The sequence below is a fragment of the Camponotus vicinus genome, unplaced genomic scaffold (genome assembly GCF_025532165.1).
Source record: "Camponotus vicinus isolate PSW18456_S1 unplaced genomic scaffold, iyCamVici1.0 SCAF_11, whole genome shotgun sequence".
Taxonomy (NCBI): domain Eukaryota; kingdom Metazoa; phylum Arthropoda; class Insecta; order Hymenoptera; family Formicidae; genus Camponotus; species Camponotus vicinus.
This window is the reverse complement of record NW_028141947.1, coordinates 14747018-14764430: the sequence shown is the minus strand read 5'-3', so window position 1 is coordinate 14764430 and position 17413 is coordinate 14747018. Positions and strand designations below refer to the sequence as shown.

The 17413-nt window shown below is 32.3% G+C and overlaps 2 protein-coding genes across 7 annotated transcripts in view; one reads left to right on the top strand and one right to left on the bottom strand.

Moving 5' to 3' along the window:
- The window catches only part of LOC145962170 (uncharacterized), a 146542-nt gene that overhangs the window by 53115 nt on the left and 76014 nt on the right, over window positions 1-17413 (top strand). The window lies entirely within an intron of this gene.
- Window positions 3918-6280, bottom strand: LOC145961639 (chymotrypsin-2). Its single transcript, XM_083082066.1, has 4 exons — window positions 6099-6280; window positions 5349-5708; window positions 4838-5070; window positions 3918-4655 (listed from the first exon to the last, which is right to left on the bottom strand). Exons 1-4 carry the CDS (start codon window positions 6259-6261, stop codon window positions 4464-4466), a joined length of 948 nt encoding a protein of 315 aa, XP_082938192.1. The 5' UTR covers window positions 6262-6280; the 3' UTR covers window positions 3918-4463.

Sequence of the window (17413 nt, the reverse complement as noted above, 5' to 3'; positions counted from 1 at the left end):
ATGTGTTTATTCTTGAGAATTTCAGTACTTTTGAAATAATAATTATTTGCATTATTAATATGTTTAATACAAAAGTTTGAATGTGTTAGATATTTTCTTATTTTGTAATTAATGAATAACAGAGGGAGGGATTTAAACATTTAATATCAAAGTATGTGATGAAAAGATTTAGAATAAATTGTGTTAATTATTGCATATAAAATAAAAAAATGGTGATATTAAATTAAAGGAAAGCTATCCTAGAATACAATAAAATAAATGCTTCTATTTATTTATAACGATAAAAATATGGCATTTAGCAAGAAACATTTTTTTCTAAAATTTACATTGTATTTAATATTTAATTATACAGATATAGAGATATAGTTGTGTGTAATTAGGTATCGCGTATATGGCTGCAAACGTGGCGAAAAACAACTTGAAAACTTGCACCGGCAAGCGTGATTTTCTACACTAACTAGTTCTTCCTAACGAAAGAAGGAACACGGTTACGTAAATGTGTAAAAGGGCGCCAAACGGTTTCGCTTATTCGGCATTTCTCCGAGTACCCGGCGAGCTTTTTAAAGGCGATGTCACAATGACGCGGAACGGAGTGGCCATTATGCACGGTCCACGAGAGTGAAGTCGTATCCTGCGCGATAGCTGGTAATGACCGTGGATGGAAGAAGAAAATACAGTTATTCCCCGCCGTTCCTGAAGGATGAAATGGCGAAAAGAGAGTCTCGCCGGATAGTTGTTAACCCCCTTCGGGACAATCGCTTGTAACTCGATTCGGGAACAAGTTACCCCAGTGTCGCTTTACGCGAACAAATTGCAAAAGCGCAATTGTCGGGCATGTATCCATCCTGTGTTTTAAACCCTTTTCGGCTCGCGCGTTATTATTGCGAGCATGTAGAGCAGCAGTAATTGTTGATTTACGAATACATTAAACGAGCGTACATCCGACCGCTGAACTATTGCCGTATGACGTATGAAATGAAGTTCATGTGGCGAATCTCGCCGAGTCGGTGTCATGTTGATTAGAATCACTCGTGTTATACGAACAGGTCGCATTTACGTTGAATCGCGATAGATGGACAATTAATTGTTGATACGTGTTTGATTTGACAATTGTGGAACTTGTCATCTAATGCCAATTGTATTGGAAAACAATCCAAGAAATTCGCACAGCAATATTTAAAAGGAGAAAATTATACTTAGTGAATTTATATCATTCATTATATGCAAAATTCTTATATAAGCACAATTTTATATGTGAATAAAGTTCAAAAGAAGAATAATATATATTTTTTGAATACTAACTTATCGTATTAAATGATATTAAATTTATGGATTATTTAACACATTACGTAAGCTGAACTTTGAAAAAGCGATTTCTGCATACTTTTTAGAATATATTAAACTGTGAATGCATTAACTAATTGCAAATAAAACAATTGCAAATTTGTCCAACAATAATCCGCACGAGAACAAGGATATCAAAAGACATCAATCGACATCTCCCGTCTTTAAAAACTAAAAAACTTTTTTTCGTTTTTGATATGCAACATGTTAAAATATTTCATTGCATCGAAAATCTAATCTGTAAATGGAAAAACTACTCTTGTAAATATTTTAAGTAAATTGTCAGGGCAAAAATACATCTTTGGAATGTAAAATACCGAGTTGAATATGCTGATTATTATTTACTATGACGAGAGAACGACTCTGTCAACGAGTTGTCTCCCTAAAAATATAGAGCATTAAATAATAAATTTATGAAAAAAATAAAACGTTGAATTTATTTTATTAAACTGCGTATATACAAAATGATTTATTCACGTTGAATGTATATATTCAGATACTCTATACATTCATACATGATAATTGACTGATGTAGCATGTTATATATAAATTATAGAGTTGTTAGTTATGATTATTATAATTCATCATTATAATTCATTTGGATCGAGAACCATATTTGAGTAAAAGATTGATCTCCGAAATGCTATAAATCAAGAGGCAAAAAAATGGTCTCAATTTGCAAACGGATACTGAACGTTTACCAGAAATTTATTTAAATATTGTCAACAACTTGCCAAAAATTTAACACAGTTTCTATCATAACAAATAGGTCTGCGACTTTGCGTATGTGTACATTTATACATTATTTGACTCTCTTTACCGTTTATATATAAGTCACATTTATCCGTTAAAGACGAGTCGATCTTTGTCTTCGGAGATGTTAAGTTGTCTTTATTCATCTCCTCGGCGCGTCATTATCTTCGATGCCTGGAAGTAAGTCTTATTTCCGTAGTTTTAACTTCTTATCTTTTTAATCTTTTAATTTTTATTTCTTGACTATATGTTCAGTTTATTTAGATCATTTTTAATAAATTGACATTAAAATAATTTCAATCTCGTAATTTTCATGTAATTCTTAGTACTTTTTTCTTTCTATGTTCATATTAGTCATATTATTTATTCAACTTATTTATAACTTATTTATTTATTTCTTTGACTTTATGTTCAGTTTATATTTAGATCATTTTTAATAAATTAACATTTCAATCTCATAATTTCATGTTTAATTTAGTACTTTTTCTTTCTTTGTTCATATTAATTACATTATTTATTTAACTTATTTTACTTTTGTCCTTTGTTTTTACGTAGGCATCGTCAAGATAATGAGATACCGAGACATTTATTATCGCTTTAAACAGCACCCTTTGTAACAGACTCCGATATAAAACACTTTGTTATTATATTATCTTTTATTATATACTTTCGCGCTGAAGATGACCCAAAAATAGGGTCGAAACGTTCGCTATCCTCTCTTTGTATGCTTTAATATCAATATTTATCTGATTGTAATATAAATAAATGTGTTATAACATCGACACTAGACTCGTATTGCCATTATAACTGTTTTATTATAATTCAATTTTTAATCATCAAATTTTTTGAATATATTTAAGACTACTAATTGTTTATCTATGTTATAGCAAACAAGTAATTATCTTATTAATTAACTTAACATTTGCTTAATTATTTCATCACATATTTTTTACATATATGCGTATTACGTATTTTGATAAGGTAATAGAAAATATAAAATATACACATACATTTTCTATTACTTTATAAAAATACATGCAAAAAATATGTGGTGAAATAATTAAGCAAATTAATTAATGAAATAATTATTTGTTTGCCATAAAAATGCAATTTTTATTATCTCCAATTGTATTTTCTGTAAAATTTAAAGTTTTATATAAAATATGAAAAACTCACTGTGTTCTATATACAGTGTCATCTATTTCGTATACAATAGAATCATCGTCTGCGTATTTCATGTATGTGACATTTTTATCGGTGTATCATTGAGTATTTTGACACTATCAAGATGACTAAGACATGTAGAAATATTTCCTTCATGATAAACTGTTAGGTGGACGGTTCTGAAATTTCCTATATTATATTATCACAATTTTGAACCATGATGGCAATTAACAAGATTACTAATGATTTTGATAACGCAGAAAAAAGTTTTTATAAAATCTATTGTATCTAAAATGTTCTGAAGAAATGCTACTATATTTTTATAATAATGTTGATAAAAGTGTTTCATTTGAATTGAAACTTTCGAAATGAAAATTTCACATATGAAATTTTCCATTTTATTTCGGTTTTTTACATATTGCGATAATTCCGAAAAAATAACTTTGAAGCGTGTCTATGTAATTAGCTTGTTCATTGAAAATTTCCATCATCATATTATCTTAAATCTAAACGTTCAGGAATTAGGACAGTTGATCGATTGATGAGCGATTGATAACAAACTTTGCATTTAATCGGAAAACCAGAAACCTCTATAAACTTTCTATTTTATTAGACGATTTCACATGTTCTATTAATTCAAATTATTTATTGTTTTGAAACAATGTCAAATCACGCGTATTACATAAAAATTGATTCATGTACAATTTGAACAAGTAGAAATCGATGATATAATTCTTATAAATTTTTTAATTCTTTATAATGCTTATAAAACAATCTGTTTGTTCATGCAAACATATTCTTTTCTTTATTCTTTAAAGTCATCTTTTGTAAACAAAGTCATTTTTAGCTATTTAGTCAAGTTTTGTATTGCAATAGAAATTGTTAAAATTAATTTCTTGCTTCTTTTCTTTCACTGCAGATATTATGTTTTTATAATATTTATTCCAAATGGCTACATTTTTTAATAATTTTATTTACTTTTATGAATATAAATTTGTATACGTTTTTAAAGAAAATCTATATTTTCGAATAATAATAAATGTGTGTCTTTATATATCTACTTAAATATTACATTACCAAATTTATATTAAAAGTTATATTTTTATAAGTGATAAAAAAATATATGCGATATTTAACATAATGTAAATTTTGATAACGTAATTTCAATAATTTTTACATGTGTTGTAAGGATATTTTTATTATTATTCGATAACGTATAATTTTTCATTTGTATAAGTATTATCCATAACATCGTGAATCCATTCCACAAATGAAGAAACTCTTGTAAATACTCTGGGAATATCACTAGGACACTGTCTATTTCCATAACTCGTTATACCAACTTGAATATCCTGGCCATCCTCCGTTATTATCAGAGGACCACCGCTGTCACCCTAAACACAGCATAAAATCATAAATCACATGTTTATGAAAAAATCTATTAGAACTTATTAAAATTGCACAAAGAAAGATTTACTACGCGCACGTGTGTTCGAGTAAATTTTAAATCCGTCATTTTATTATAAATATAAAAGTATTTTATCATAAAGTATAAAATTATTGTTTGTAATTTTACCTCACAAACATCTTTTCTTAATCCTGGAGCCGTGCAAATGTTTTCATCACTGATGGTGTTCCAGTATTTGCTGCATTCATAATTTGTAATGATGGGCAATGTAGCATATTTAAGATTTATTGTACCCTGACTAGTAATGTTATCTTTTCCCCAACCAATTATGTTAGCGTTTCTATTTGTCAAAACTTCACCCTCATAATTATGATCGGCAAGTTTTATAGGTTGAATAGTCGCTACAAATAACAAAATAATATATTTGATTATATATTACTATTAATAATATATTACTATTTTATTTTAATAATATTATTTCTTAAAAATTTTTAATATTAAAATATAATCATTTGAAATAATTTCTCTCTTTCTCTCTTTCTTGTTTGTTAATATTTTTAAAATTATATATGTAATATGAAAACTAATAATATTAATGACAATCCCTAAGATATATACACAAATAATAACGACGCAATATATAAATAAAAAAATAAAAAAGAATATTAAATAAATTTACCAGAAAAATATATGTCACACGGCATATGAAGTAAAGCAATATCATTCTGGGCCAAGCTATATTGTGGATGTAACACTACTTCAGTTGTAATCATTGACACTCCGGGACCAACGAACCAACCATATCCTATGCCAGATTTGTCAGTGATACCAAACACGACAAAAAATATTCGTGGATAGTTTACTACGCAATGCCCAGCTGTGAGGACCCATCTATTGGATATGATTGTGCCGCCGCATTTTCCGACCATACCTTCATCCATAAGTTTATGCACTACTGCCATATATGGGTATTGTTCGGCACTCGTAACTGACGATCCACCAGATATACGAGTCAGATTTGAAGTATCCGTTACATCTACTGTTTAAGAAAAATGATAACATAAATTGAAAACTACGTAGATAGTTTTATATAGATTATCTATTACTTAAGAAAAATAGCAGTCATATAATTAGTTATAAATTAAAAGTATTGCATATATATTTCTCAAAATTCGATTGTGTGTTGAAATGGCATTTTCAAATTAGAACGACATTGTTATTAACAATGCTATAATTTCAAATTTTAATTTAAATAAGGAGCAAATTTTGTCTAATAAAAATTTTTGTCTAATATAAACAAAATGAAAGAATAAAAAAAATAATTATTACAATATAAGTTACATAAATTGATGAAATCAATAATGTAATAACTTGATAAAAACGATATGAAATTATTTTAGATATGGAAAGTTTTTCTTGTCATACTTACTATCGTAATTGCTTTTATCCGCTTCAAACACAATAGAATCATCATCATTGTAGTTTATGTACATGTTATTTCGCTCGGCGTTCGTTGACTCGGTTCGAACATACTGACATATTGTCAACACAACTACAACGCACAAAAATGTCTCCGTGTTCTTCAAATTCATGATGAACTATGATGCGCATTGTTCTTAACTTTTCTATTTATACTCATATGGATTTTTCAAAAATAACGGTAATTAAGGATGTTTTGTATGTACAATCCCAGCAAAAAGTAGCTGAAAATCAATATTGACGAATATATCCACTTTTGGTGTATTTTGAGTATGAGAAATTGCGTGGAATATTACAATTTGATCTTAGCTACAGTGCAGAGATGTATTTTATGATATTTATTGCGTTTTTACTGAAATATTCCGAATTTTGTTAATCGAAATGATTAACTTTTAGCAGTGACGATACCTCAAATTCAACTTGACAACACGAAATTTCATTTTTGAGAATAAAATAATTTAACGATACTGAGTGGTTTAAAGTGTCAGAATAAATATTAAAACATTTATTAATTAAAAAAATGCATTATTTATAGCAATTTAATTAATAAATTTAATAATTTGTCATGTCTCTGGCGAGCGTGAAATGTGACAACGTTGTAATTTTTCGTAAGTTGGCCGGACTTCGCGCTCTACACACGAAGCCTATACTGCTTATATCAGTCGATGGCTTATACGCTTATTCTCAATATTTTGAAAATAGGTACAAAACATCCTTAATTAGACTACTAATGACTACTAATGATAATGCATAAAGAAGTTTCTATAAAATCTATCTAAAAAGCCTCGGGAAAATATTAATATAGATATGTTATTTACTTTTGATAAAAGTGTTTTTATTTGAATTAGAACTTTTGGAATGTAAATTTCATATGTAATATACAATTTATTACGAATTTTCATACTGCGATAATGCCTGGAAGAATAATTTAGAAGTATGTCTATATTTATGTATGTTTAAATTAATTCGTTTGACGAAAATTTTCACTACCATATTATTCTAAACGTTTAGGAATTAAAATTTAATGTGACTGGTAACAAACTTAGCATTTAACCGGAAAACCGAGAGTTTCTACAAGCTTTAGAGCTGGAACACAAATCGTGGCAAGATTCAAATGAAGCGTATCCGTTTTATCGAATTGACGATTTCGTGTTCTACTAACTCAAGTTATTCACTGCTTTGGAACAATGTGCAGATTGCATGTATTTAACATAGAAATTGATCCATGTGCAATTTGAATAAATATGGAAATCAATGATATAATCCTTATAAAACAATTTCTTTGTTCATTCAAATATATTCTTTTCATCTTTCGCGAACTAAAATAAATCATTTTTTAAGTCAATAAATTACGTTTAGTTACGTGTACGAATTTATCTAAAGTTAATGTCGCTGTCGACATTACATATGTGTGACGCATTCGACTCCCATGACAATTAGGTACATTGGAAACCTACATTGGCTCGATAGAATATTCCGTATATGCGACTATATATTTAACGATGCAGTTGCTGAATTTGCTGATCCAGCGACGCGGAAACGAAATATATCATTAACAAAAACTCGCATAACGATTAGACGAGCACGCCAAATTAAAAGAGAAATAAGGGCGAGCTGTAAAACTGTTTGCTTTTAATTGTTCTCGGCAGATTGTCACGGCTTAATTAAGAGGCCTCGTTCAACGAGGGGAATGGAAATCTCGGAAAAGCAGCAGCGCGCTTCGAGCACTCGACGCTTTCCCGATTGTTTCTCGTCGTTCACGCGTGATGCACATGCACGTGCAAAATAGAGCCGCGCGCGCGTTTGCGCGTGCAATCTGCATAAATTTAGAGATCTCGCGCTGCGTCGCGTGTCCTCCCGGAAGATTCACGTCGTGTTCCGCATTCAATTACAAGGGGTAAATGATGCGCCCGCCGTGCGAGAATCTCGTGGCGCCCTAGAAATGTATCCGGAGAGCCGACACTTCTCCAGCATCGTTAGCGACGCGCGCGGCGCAATAAAATTTCAATATTGAAGATAGTCATGCTTTTTTTTCTCATATACACACGCGTTTATCGTCGTCGTTCATCCGACTGGAGCGATTCTGCTATAACCGCGAGTGATGAAGTCAGAAAATGTACTCCATAATTCTTTCATTTTAATTTTAATGATACATTTTACGTGCAATACTCTGTGTGACACATCGAGTTCTAAGTTATTTTTTAAATTAAATTATCTTTTTAATATTCTAAATAAGGTTTCTTTGTTCGATGCTATTCATCGATAAAAAAAGAGCCAAAATTAAATTTGTTTCTTATAGACAAAGTTCCGGCACTTATTTGGTCAGCGAGCGACCTTTGAAGGATAGAATTTATTTATAGAATTTCTTTTTCATTTCGCTTTTTAAACAAAATTATCTTCTCGTTTTAGTAAGGGTATTGTAAGGAAAATTATTATATTGATAACTTTAATTTTCAGACTCTGTGTTCTTTATTGATCGTTCGGTGCGAAGCTTAAACTTTGAACGTCATAGACGCAACGTATTGACACACACGGAGCTCTCTTCCTTCTTTCGATTTATTTAAATGGCAACTCGAGCAATTATTCGAAACTTTGCCCTCATTAAGCCACACGCGGCGGGAAGGACATAGCATTCCTATGAAAAAAAAGAACGATTCTATCGTACTGTGCCGAGCATGCGCCACTTGAAAACGATCAAGAGCCAAGTTTGCTGTGCCCAGGCCGGAATCCGGGCTCGACATTGCAGCTGCGCCATCAGCCGATGACGCAACTCGATTATACAGCACGCGGAGCAGTAGAATGCAGTTGCGGCTTGGAGATGTACAATCTCCCTCACTCATTATTTCATTTGAAAGTACGATGCCGAAAAGTGTTAGCGAGATTGCATAACAAAGCAGGGAATATTTTAATAAAGGATCGCCACGGAAAGAGAGGGGAAAAGAAAGAGAGAGAGAGAGAATGCGGCAGAACTCTGCGAAACATTTAATATCATGGGAAACAAACTAATTTCTTACAATAAATATGTAGATTTCATACAATTTTCAATATCTCGTAATAAAGATTGCAGACTTTATTTTCTTGTGTTTATAGCAATATTTATATCGCAGACAGTTCGTTATAAAAGAAAAAACGAGTTTATCAGGATAATTATTTACTAATTAAATTATTTGAAAATTTGTTTGAAAATATAAGCAGATTTACATCGTTTGTATAATTTACATCCAATTTTCTATTACATAAGAAATGATCAAAACTAATTTATTTTATTATTATAATAATAGTAGAATAAAAGGAAATTCAGCTATTTAAAAAAATGCAAAATTTATAGATTTGTAGATTTCGATGCGTGTGAAATTTATCTGCAATGTTTTTTTATTCATCGTAAAGCAAGAATTCTAACTTAGCAATCGAGATGGAAGAAAAATTTTGAGATTTGTTTCCAAAAAGAAATAAATCCACGTGAAATCGACTTTGCTTAAAATTATGATTCTAATCTACAAATTTTGTTTCAAGAGTCACTATCGAATTTTTCGTCCCTGTAGAACTATCTCCGAACAACGGGGGCGAGATTCGCGTCTGGGGATCGGTGATCGCCTTCGCGCTGCCTTCGAGTCCGAAATCCGAACTCGACATTGCGGCTGTGCCGTCCGATGACGCAACCGACTGGGTCACTATACAGTATGGAGCACAATGGCCTGTATGTAGGTCGTGGTGTCAGTGCCACCCTCTCCCTACTGTTCTGTTCCTGTGGCCGGGGGTTTGCAACCTCGATCCCGGCGTGCCTGGAAAATCCCCGCGATATCCACCGAGCGCTCTATCTTGTCTCTGCGTCTCTGACTCCTCCGATGCTATCGCAGACAATTTGACCATCACATTCGCGCGGATCGCCGCAATTTCAAGTTCGCTAATGAATGCGGTCGCGCACCGAAATCTAGAAGCCGAGGACGGTATCGGCTTCCGAAGAGTTTCGCCTTGAGTTCCCTGGGAATCGCGCGCGGCGCGACCTGGATTTGCCAGCGGCTGTAACTGCCACGTTATGACATTCTTCCGCAGCGGCTGCGGAAAACTTGGCGCACATTTGATCCTTTGAATCCTCCCGATGCAATTGCACTTTGCACCAGTAAATCAGAAATTTTCGAAGCGAGAATCTGTCCTGCATAATATCGTGACAATAACGGCATTTTTATATATGACTGTCGCACAAAAGAAGAAGGGAAGAAGAGAGAGAAACAGAGAGCATAATATTCTATATAATCTTTTAATTTATATCTGTTTAATTAAATGTAATACTGTATTAATCATATATGACAAATTGAAAGCAAAATTTAAATAAGAGATAAAAATAACATTTAGAAAAAAAGATCATTAATTAGCCTTTGTTCTCCGCGTCTTACATTATTCCCATCATTGTTATATTGATATATTTTGTTCTTAAAGCAGCATCATTATCAATATTTGATGGATGGATTTTTATAGCTACAAAGAAGTGACTTTTTTACTCATTTTTTACAGAATTTTTAAACATTTTAAATATTGAAATTTCGAGGTATATTTCACATTAGGTACCGAAGAAAGCGAATTTTTAGGATTTTTCCGCAGAGTACCATAACAACAATCCATCAGACTGTGCCACTACAGAAACTGCAAAAGGAAATTAAGGCGGTGCGCAGCGCGTACATCATTACCGGTGAGCGTTCGCGGAAACGAATGTGCGAGGAAGCATGTATTTTTCACCCCGAAACACGAAACGTCCAGCAGGCGCGCAGGAGCAGGGTGGAGAGTAGAATTAAGTAGGTAGTTTCTCCAGTTTGTTCTCTTCGTTTTGGATGCAACTCGCGCTATCGTGCCGCCTTATACTTACTACCGTCGTCGCGCTTGAGCGAACGCGAGAAGAAGAGACGCGCCAAGGGTGGAGAAGCGAACGGCGGACGATTTAAACAGTCCGAAACGAGCGGAGCGAAACTACCCCTCGCCCGAGACGAGTCGCGACGTCCCTTAACTTTTCCCATTCTTTCGCCGACCGGACCTGCTCGCAATTCTGCGCTTTTCCTCGCCGCCTCTTTTTGCCCCGTTCTCTCGTCACGTCGCTCCCTCCTACTCGTTTTAGAACGTCGAGCTGGAAACTCGTGTTCCAACGGCTTTGTAGCCGCTACCTACCATCTTCTCGCGTTGCTCTTCTTGCACTTTCGACGACTCCACTTTCTCCGCTTCTATCTTCTCCGTCGGGTTTTCGCGATTTCTTTCTTGTCTGTCTCGCGGCAGATTGGAATCTTCTTTCATTTCAGTCGCCTTCCCGAACGATTCACCGTACGATCGTAATGATTCTGTTAGAAAAACGTTTAAATGGTCTTTGGCTTGGACGGTACTCTTGATCTTTTTGCACCGATAATATTGTCGCGCTCGACATGTAGAATCGTTGAGATAGCAGGACAATATTATCGAGTAATTTTCTTCAATCTACTACGAGATTGCAATCGCAAAAAAATATTTATATAAATGTATCATTTTTATTAAAATTTAAAGCACAGATGCAGTAACTCGTTAATAAATACTATAAACAATCCAGTTTTTTGTCAAATGGAAATATTATATTTTTCTCATAATTCATATCTTTCATATTTTCATTAAAGAGATTAAAATTAAATTAAATTAGCATTATAAATCGATTTTAAATTTCTGGATACTGTCAACTTCGCAAAAAATATACTATTTATAATGGAGCAAAAGCAGCATATTACAACAAAATTACCATTGAATTAACATATTTGAAATTTCGTTATTTTTATGTCGCAGAGAGATCGTTCGCAAAAATTGCGCAAATTAATAACTAGCTTTTGATATATTCACGTTGACAGATTCCACTAAGGATTTCTAAAAATACGTAAAGAGTCGATATTCATGCCGCACGCATACATTTTTACAAGGATACATGTTAGTGTGCTCGTTTTATTTAATTTATTATATATCAGCGATTTTAGAGAGAAATTTTATGTATAATTTTCAGGAATTAGACTAATGAATTTTATTTCTTTTTTTTTGCAAACTTTTTAAATTTAACACAGTATTAGAGCTTAAAAAATAGGTATATATAAAATTGTAATTGATTATTTTTTGACTTTGCATTATCAATATACCTTATATATTTGATTTCGATAAATTTTCTATAAAGAAAATTTATATTTTATGATATTTTGAAAAAACATCTCGCTATTCATGAGATATCCTTCTCGAAGAAATCTTTCATGCTACAAGTAATGCAGCTATGTCGTTGCAATATCCGTGATAAAAAAAATTAACCAATACAGTTTTTTTTTCATTTTTATGTCAACCTGTGAAATGGTTTAAGTTTCTCTTGTACTCTTGAACTTTTACAAAGCACCATGAAAATGGTTAAAATTCCATTATAAACTCGAGATGCATGGAATTTTACGATCAGAATTTAAAGATTCTCATAGTTATCGAAGTTTTATGTATATGTATAGAGTTCTATTTGTATTTATAACAAATTATGAATCTATATAAAAAAAATATTCCAATAATTTTCATTTTTTATACGCTACTAGCGTATGTTTTACTAGTTTTAAACCGTATTTTAAATTTCTATTCGCTTCTTTTAAAAAATATATATAATTTTTGAGACAAAAAATTTTTTTCACAAAATGACGCGTAACAAATAATTTTTCATACTTTTGCACTTTCAAAACTATTAAAAACCACTGTCCTCCACACATAGTTCCATATCGTTTGAGACATGCTTGTAATTCGTTTTCTGGATAGGATCTACATCACTTTAACTACTCGAAATTGCCTCTGCAAGATAAGCTCGGCGAGTTGTTGGTGGCCCCGCTGTTTTCTTCGCAGTGCATTTCGGTGTATCGATAGCGATCGTTTCTCGTGTGCACGCAGTGCTATCAATTCTCAGGGAAAACTGGTTGCAATGTTTCGCCGCACGGTAGATTACGCGCACATAAAGTGCCAGACAAATGAAGATGGAACAAAGCGCGAAACTGCACGGAAATAATACGCGGACGAAACCCCCGAGTTCGATTTACTTAAAGTATATCCCGCCGCATAAATCTCGGCGCAAACGCGCGTGTATCAAAAACACACCGAACACTTAGATGAAATATTTTTCTGCGCCGAAACTTACCGCAATATTTACGACGAAAGCCGTAATGCAGAGGAATAATGTCCCTTTAAATTTTTTAAAATAATATTAAAAGAATATTAAATTTTGTATTATAAGCCCATCTTACGGAATATTAATTTTATCTGTATGAATAATGCAATAGAGCCTCGTTTAGAAATCATTTTCGAGAAAGAATATTTCAGCATTTTTGAATGCGAGCATTTTATAAAATCGCTGTCGTTAGCATTCTCGATTGACCGAATTTCTCGGTGTTGCGTTCGCGTGAAAAATTTTTCAAATATTTAACTTTATATATCGGTCGTCACTCGTTTTTCAAGCGTGCGAATTCGACAAAATAAGTTGCGGCCAGGAACTGCACCGAATTAAAGGCGACGCTGTGGCGGCAGCTGGCGAAATAAAATCACAAGAGCCAAAAAGAAGCGCCGAGAATGAACTGTTCGAACGAATTCACGACTATAACCCAAATGCACTTGGAATTTAACGTGACCGTGAGGTTGATTTATGAAGCTAACGATAAATTTACGTGTTATGAGCAATATTATTTCTGTATTTGATTCTATCATCTTTAACGTGTATCGCAATTTTTAAAAAATTATCCAATATGCCTTTCACTGTGTACCTTTCTCGTCGATACTGAAATGCGTTTATAGTCGCAGTGGTATCGACGAGAGATCGATGTATCGTGAAATTGCGTTGCGCGTAAGATACGATGTATTTCAAATGGCTTCGCTGCGTTCTCCTTTGATATCGCCAATATGGCATATACGATTCTCCTTGCAGTGTTAAAGTGCTTGCAATTTCAGCGAATTGCGTAAGATCGTGCCATAAACAGTCTCTCTCTCTCTCTCTCTCGTTCCAATATTAGGAAAATATTATTACAACTGAGAATAATATCTACAGTAGTAATATCTTCTTTAGAATTACATTAGAAATTTAATTTAATTTAGAACTAAAGTTGAAAATTTTTTTAAACATACATTTACGAAGCGTCAAAAAGAAATTTTATCTACATACTATTCAGTTTTCAAATAATTAAAAAGTCAAATTTTATTTTGCGCATTTTATGAAAAATATAGCATTGCAATTTAAAATTTCTAGATTTAAAATAAATTTACTTTTAAGAAAATATATTTAAATTTAATTTATACTTAAATTTATTAAATATATTATATAAAATTTTCTTTAGTTTAAAAAATTATACATATTACTTGATGTATTTTTTAAACATTTTTAATTATGTTTTGAAATTAATCAATGTTTTGAAACAAATTAATTAAATTTTCTTTTTTTATAAAGCAATCATTTTCTACAATCTTGCATATTTCACTAGAGTACACGTATGTAACTGGCTGCAATCCCACTTGCCACTTTTCTTTTGGCTGATACCATGAGTTTAGTTAACATAGTAGAAGTAGCGCTTCTGTCTTTAACATCTTTCATCTCAGAAGATTTCGCATGGAAGCTCAGAATCCTTTAATGGCTCCAAGAAAAGTTTGCCCAAAAAAATAATAAAAAAAATATAAAATACAATACCGCATAAAAGAATGACGTAATAGCAAGTAAAAGGAGCAATAAATTGATTTCCGTTATCCCGTTGGCTAACAACGAAGGATGCGGAAAGAAGTCAAAGTGAACCATTGCAAGGAAAGAGGAATGAAGATTATTATGCATTGAGGCACGTTCGCGTAAAGCCGATTACAAGAAAATAATAAAAAGGTTAAGAAAGGAAATAAAATTAGAGAAAATAAAGAGAAATAAAAATAAATATTGTTATGAGAAACGTATATATCGAATATTTAGTACTTTGTTTTTTCTTTATCGGCTACGAATAATCATAATGATGAGATATTGTGCCATAATTTTAATGCAGCGCTGTATTATTATGTAGTATTAAAAAGACAGAATTATTATTTAGTGCTAATTTTAAATTATAAAGAAAAATTTTTATTTAATGTAAAAACTCATTTATTTATTTATCGTAAATACAAGAACGAAAAGTACTTGAATTACTAATGTATCTAGAAAACAAATTAACAAGCAAGAAGATTAACCTCTACATTTTATCATTTCCAGTGCACACTGAACATGATTGTAAATTTATAAGTTTAATATTTGAAAACAATTAAAAAATAATTAAAATAAAGAAAACAATTAAAATAGATTTCATTTTTTTGGAAGAAGAAGAAGATATATATTATTTTCTTTGATTAATTATTACATTTTTAAGGAAGCGAAAAGAGAATGTGCAACAATAATTTGTGAAAAATGAAAGTAACATATGGTAATATACTAAAAAAAATCTCTGGAATCTTCGATCGAGTGCACGCGATTTCGATTTTTCAAGGGATGTAGCAATGGAAAAATAAGCGAGTAAACTACATTCAAGACATCTGAGTGGGCTCTGATGTCTTGAAAGCTCAAAGGGCTGCCGGGCATACCCCGCTGCTTGAAGATGCAAAGTGCAGAAGAATCTTCTCTTACGCTTCAATGGCTTGAATAACGTCGCGACCCTTCTACATAACGAAGAAGTACGGGTTGTCATTCTCAAAGTTAAACCGTAAACGTCGGAACGTGCTGGTCTTTAAAAATCTCAGATCTTTCTTCGGACCGATCCGGTTGTATGTACCCGAATCAGATTTAAAGCACATTTCATGTGTATCGTTCGAAGATCATGAGGATTCTTTGTGTCGATTGCAACTTAGAAGAGATTTCTTCAGTAAACAATTTTATCTTTATTTTTTCCCGCCCATTTTTTTTGAAATATCACGTATTTTTGTAGAGATAAAAGTTTTGTAGATAAAAGTTCTCGGGAGGTAGTATTTGGTCTGGTATTTAGGTGGACGATAAAAATCACCGCGACACTTGTCTGTCGCGTTATAGAACACGATAAAAGTAATCCGCGTATGTTATCTTTATTGCAAAAAAATAAAAGCGTCGTAGACGAGGCGTGATTCACAGTCACGTGCTTCGAAAGGATTAAGCGCGCACGAAACTTCCGAGAAGTTTCAATTCAAGCGGCAAGCAATAATGCCGCACTCAGAAACACTGCACTTGCGGCGCAACGATCCCTGTAAGCTCTGTAATGCATCATGGCGTGCATCGTGTGCAGTAATCGCGCTATGCGACTATTCCGAGTGACATGAATCTTTGATTACTTGCACAGCGAATTTCGCATCGTGTGAGTGCTTCGATTTAAAGCTGCGAACTAGCGGCAGAAAATGCAGATCTGAAAATAAATATTGCAGCGCGAGAAAGTTACAGCGAAAATCTCGCGCTGTAACATTAAGATGACAAGCGTGAAATCTGCGAATATGAATGAATATTATCTCGTAATTCATATAGATTAATTACCGGTATTTATATGGCTTTTTCTTCTCGCTCACTGGAAGCTTATTAATGTTACAATGTATCATCTCGTCGTATAATCTCTTTGGCATAATAAAAAAAAGCTGCATCTCTGTTTATTATGCAGATTCTTGCTTTTTGTCGCATTAATGTGACACATTTAATTTATGCCGCATCGCATTTGTCCCGTGAATAAAAAGTTTGCACAAAGGTTTTTATATATGTATAACGGAGAGAGTTTTTCGTCCTCGTGAAAATCTTTGATGCTCGAGTGAAACAAGTTTGCGAGTTTAAACTCGCTTGTTTATCTCGACTCTAAAGCGCCAGCAAATAGTGAAATACATATAGTGAGATAAACGTGGTCAGTACGTCATAGGAAAAGAGGCATTTTGCGAGGTAAATTGTGGCTATGTATTTTACTCTATTTCTCTATCTTTTTATTTTACAATTGCATATTTCTCTTTCCCCCCCACCCCTCTCTCTCTCTCTCTCTCTCTCTATATATATATATATATATATATATATATATATATATATATATTTTTCCTTTGTACATAAATTATGTTAATGTACGAGAATTTTGCACATCGTTTCTGTATTTTCCCCATTCCGTATTTATCATGAAGAGAACTTTTAGTTTGACTAGTAATTATCTCATATTACATACAATTTTATAAATCTTGTAATATAAATGAAGCCATAGAAATCATAAAAATCATACAAATTAATAATTATAATTATATTATTACTAATATATGTATAAGTTATAA